This window comes from Engraulis encrasicolus, chromosome 19, assembly GCF_034702125.1.
Source record: "Engraulis encrasicolus isolate BLACKSEA-1 chromosome 19, IST_EnEncr_1.0, whole genome shotgun sequence".
Taxonomy (NCBI): Eukaryota; Metazoa; Chordata; class Actinopteri; order Clupeiformes; family Engraulidae; genus Engraulis; species Engraulis encrasicolus.
The window spans coordinates 17,262,506-17,267,505 of record NC_085875.1 but is presented as its reverse complement, the minus strand read 5'-3'; the positions used below and the strand labels follow the sequence as shown (position 1 = coordinate 17,267,505).

Here is a 5,000-nt window from a genome sequence, read left to right as displayed (position 1 = left end):
CAGTAGGTAAGTTAACATAGTCGAAACGTAATACAGACATGAAATAATAAAAGACAAAGGATTTTAAGTGTGCAGACTTCTCACTTTGAAAACTACATTTGGACTTCATCCTGCACCTTTTCCTGGGCTGTGCACAATCCTCTACTTCAACAGTAGGTAAGTTACTGCTTCAATGGGCCCAAGTACAGCTACTGATTGAGGTCATTGCACTGCAGTGCGCATACACACATTGCATATCTTTTTTGTTCTTTCAGGGGTGTGTAGATGTAGCAGGTTTAAGAGGGTAAATATCAAAGTCCAATCTCACGCACATCCAGATGCTTTTCGGGTGCAGGTTCAAAAGACGTTAAGTTCATAAAATGAAAAAAGGAAAAACCGCAACACCGATGCTCCCATTTACTTCATTTTAATGTGACGTTTTGTAAATGGGAGCATCGGTGTTGCGTTTTTTTCCTTTTTTCATTTTAAGAGGGTAAATAGCCTGACTCTTGTTAGACCCTCCTGCATTTCCAATGAGGGTCTGGAGGACCTTCGCATTCCCCCTGATCCCGTGATTTTCAGTGATGGGATGTAGTCACAATTTAAACAGAATGGCGAAGGGAAAAATAAAAGAAACACCACAGTCAATCAACATTGATTCTGTAATCTTTTATTTTCAACCGTGTTTTCAAGTCTGTGAGTAGTTAAAGCAGCACCTCATTGAAAATGATCAGACAAGCTTATGATAAAACTACACCTCACAAACCTAGGCCTATGGCGTAGCTCCAGAAGGGATGTTCGTGGAGTAAGGTGGAACCCATTCATCTGGTGAGAGTCAGGTGAGGAACGTGAAGGGTTCACATGCAAAACCCTCGGAGTGCATTTGTGATGAGTTCACAAAAAACAGGCTATATTCCAATGAATTTAAACTTAAAATCAACTTAAATTGTGTTGTTTGGGCTTAACTTGGACTTGATTAAATAACCAAAAGAAGATAATGGGACAGGGCAATGCTTCCCTTTTAATGGGTCTCAGATTTTACATAATATTTCCATGTTGAGTGATATCACACCATTGGGAAAATACCACAGGTCCCAAGCCCTTGCCAGTCAAACAAAAATAAATTACTACTAGGACACACGAAATGAACTGTCCAGAATTACCCTCCGACTCAGTCCAATATCATGTAATGAAAGTAATAACGATAGTTACAGGAAAGAAAAAGAAACACTTCTGAGAAAAAACCCATCACCTATAGACTAGAGAGAGTAGCACCAATCATGCATGTCGTTATCAGTTATCTTGAAACACAGGTCTTCAAACCGGATGGATGCCTAGTCCTATGTAATACCATTCAACATCCCCCCTTGTAATTCCCCCTGAAATCTGCACTGCTTTTAACAGGGAGATATGTGTAAGCAAGGCTCAACAGTACCGTCACAGAAATGTGTGACTCAGAATGGGAGCTGCAGCTGGTGTTGAATATGAGATAAGTTACTGTACATCCCATCAGGTGGTGCAAAATGAATAACGGGTACAACTCAAAGCCAACGCGTTGATTCTGATGCCAGTGTGGAGTAGACACGGGTCAGTGTGGTGGTCATCTTCATAGTGTTGGGGTTCAAGCCTTTATTAGGTTTTTATAAGACAGGGCAGTGGAGGGGAGACAAAAAGAGATTTGGGAGAGAGGGACGGGAAAGGGCTGGCGCAAAGGACCCGGGCCAGAATCGAACCTGGGTTGGCCGCATAGTAGAGTAGAAGAGTGCCCTACCGTTAGATCCACGGTAGGACCTAGCACACAAGATTTGATTATTTTGAAAATCCATCACCCTGGTTTTGCTGTGGGGTAGCACGCCAAGTCCCCCACCCATGTCCTTGGGGACCCCGGTTCGAGTCCGGCCTGGGCCATGTCCTATTCATTTCCCGTCTCCTTTCACACTGTACTGTCATAATAAAGGCCCAAAAATCCTTGAAAAAAATAAACAAATAAAAATCTATCCATCCTCTGAAAACGTTCTCTAGTCTAGATAATGGTGGTCTGTCTGCAGGTATGTTTTGCAAAGTCTGCATTCTTTCAAGTATTGATTGTAGGCATTTACACTATGTCTTCTTCAAGTCATTTATAAATTGGCATACTGTAAGTATAGATAAAATACAGCATTCTAAATGTAATATATTCTAAATGTAATGGAAATGCAAACAATATTATTTTTAATCTGTATGATGTAATGTCTGTGTTTTCGTGTTATGGGTTTGGTAGTAGAGGGTTGGAGTAAATTAATTAAGATAGGCAGTCAACAATGGTCAAAATGAAACTTGTGGGCAGACGGCAAACAATGTGAGCCCTTGCCTTCTCGTTGTTCACTCCTTCATCTTTCAACACAGGGTGTGTTTAAGTGTGTCTGCGTGTGTGTGTGTGTATGTGTTTCAGTACGTTTGGGAGATTCCCCGTGCCTCTCTGTCTGTCTGTCTGTGCATATTTATACAGAAGTATTTTAAACACTGAGTGTGTGTGTCCTAACCTGAGTATGGTGGCTATTAATTCAAAGTGTTGCAGAAGGTTGGAAGTGTGTGTGTTAGTGTGTGTGTGTGTGTATGTGTCAAAAGCAGTGTGTGAATATATGTCCGACTGTGTACGTGTGTGTGTGTGTGTGTGTGTGTATGTGTGTGTATGTGTTGTGTCCCTATCTCACCTAAGGCTACAGGACGCTATAAAAGTGGTGTCAGCGGTGTGTGCGTATGTCCGTGTGTGTACAGTATCTGTGTGTGCGAGAGTGTGTGTTTTCATGGTCATGTGTGTACAGTACAGGCCAAATGTATGGACTCACCTTCTCATTTATGCATTCTCTTTATTTTCGTGGATTTTCATTGTGTATTTTCATGCAGGGCATCAAAACTGTGCATTAACACATGGAGAATTACGTACTTACCAAAAAATATAATTCAAGCTGCTGTCCAACAGCAATGACAGCTGTCTATCCACCTGATGTCGACACGGCACAACTGATGGCCCCACACATTTCAATAAGCTTATTTTTGTCTATTTTTTTTTTTAAATGCCCAGACAGTCATGTCCATCCTAATTGAACATTAAAGTCCTCCAATAACTCACTAGAATTGTAGAACTGGAATTATGAGACATAAAACCTAGCTTTAAACACTTGCCAATACAAGCATTTCACATATTTTCTTGATATGATATTGGAGGGAATCTGTGGCAGGGTTTTTCACTTTTTTTTTAACTTTTTGAATCACTGTTTCACCTAGATAACCAGCTATGCTGACCAAGTGACCTATTATCAGATCAAGAAAATCTGTCTTGTATTGCTTGTATAAATTAAAATGGACTCAAATGACTGGGTATTTTTACTTGAAAATAGACAGAAAAATAAGCTTGTTGAAACATGTGGGGCCCTCAGTTTTGCTGTGTTGACGTCACTGTTTGGCATTTTTTGATATTTTTTCAATAATTGTTTATATTTGTTATATATTTTCATTTTTATGGTAAGCAAAAAATGATACATGTGTTCATGCACAAAAGTAATGCCCTCTCTGAAAATGTATTATGTTCTTTAAAAAGCCACAAAAATAAAGAGAATTAATGAAATGAGAAGGTGAGTCCATACTTTTGGCCTGTACTGTATGCGTGTGTATATGTCTATGTGTGTATATGCGTGTGTATATTTCCGTGTGTGTGTGTGTGTGTGTGTGTATGTCCATGTGTATATGTGTGTGTATGTGTGTGTGTGTGACTGACCATGTGTGTATATGCATGTGTGTTATGTCCATCTCTCACCTGAGCAGGCTGTTGATGCAGGTGTCACAGAAGCGGTGTCCGCACTCGGTCTGGCGCGGCTGGCACAGCACCAGGCGGCACTCCTCGCAGCAGTACTTGGCCTCGGGCGTCTCCACAAAGCGGTCCCGGAAGCCGCCCAGCGCCGGCAGGAAGCCGGGCTCGGGCCACGGCCGCTGGGCCAGGGAGGGCACGGACGCAGGCGCTCGCTGCAGCGGCACCTGCAGCTCAACAGCACGGCCCGCGGACATGACCTGAGGAGAGGAGAGGAGGGCAGAGAGAGAGAAGACTTCAATACACACGACAGAAGCACATGGGGTTCAAGCACAGGTCAAGGATAGGAGTCATGATATTGGAAATAACCTATGATCTATCGCTAACGTTCAACAGCATGTTCCATAGACATGACCTGAGGAAAGGAGGGGAGAGGAAAGTTACACAAAGTACACAACACACAACCAGAGGAGAGGGCAGAGAATAGTTACACATAGTACGCACAACATACAAGCTGGCGAGAGTGGGAGTGGGTCACTGACGTTTCAGCAGTAGCACACCTCAGGGCAGCGCAACAACACATCCAGTGCTACTATTGAATGGATTTTTTTTGTCTGTTTGTTTTTAAATAGACTATCTAAGAAGCATATTCATTGCAGCATATTAACCACCAACTACCAATGAATTAATGGGCATTAGATGCCGCTGCACCACCTGACGTCTGATCCCAAAACCCCCCCCCCCTGTCACCCACATATACTGTAGTACATACAATACACAAGCTCTCCAGCTCAGAATACTTCAATAGACACAGAAACAAAATGCCACAGCATGCCCCGTTGGCATGAACAGAGAGAGAGAGAGAGAGAGAGAGAGAGAGAGAGAGAGAGAGAGAGAGAGAGAGAGAGAGACTGAGAGAGACTGAGAGAGACTAAGAGAGAGAGAGAGAGAGACAGAGTGTATAGATGACAGGCACAGACAGTAAAACATAGAGAAGAGGACTCCCTCCAAAATAGACACAAAGATTGACTTTAGTGATGTAGGCATAGAGGTAGAAAATAACACTAGAGTGGACATGGCAATTCACGACAGCACTGGGAAGTGGCACATGGTGCCTCCCATTGTCTGTAGGTAGTGTAGGCACCTTCAGTCAATTCAAGTCAATGGAGAACACGCCCACCTCTGTTAAAATATGGACTAAAACTGTGTGAATATGAAGTAACCCATTAATCAA

General features: G+C 42.5%; 1 protein-coding gene across 2 annotated transcripts in view; it reads right to left on the bottom strand.

Moving 5' to 3' along the window:
* The window catches only part of traf3 (TNF receptor-associated factor 3), a 30,432-nt gene that overhangs the window by 14,537 nt on the left and 10,895 nt on the right, over positions 1-5,000 (bottom strand). For both annotated transcript variants that reach the window (XM_063183726.1, XM_063183725.1), the window contains exon 2: positions 3,776-4,026. In XM_063183726.1, coding sequence (XP_063039796.1) covers positions 3,776-4,023 — 248 coding nt within the window. In that variant the 5' untranslated portion in view covers positions 4,024-4,026. The remainder of the gene's footprint in view (positions 1-3,775; positions 4,027-5,000) is intronic.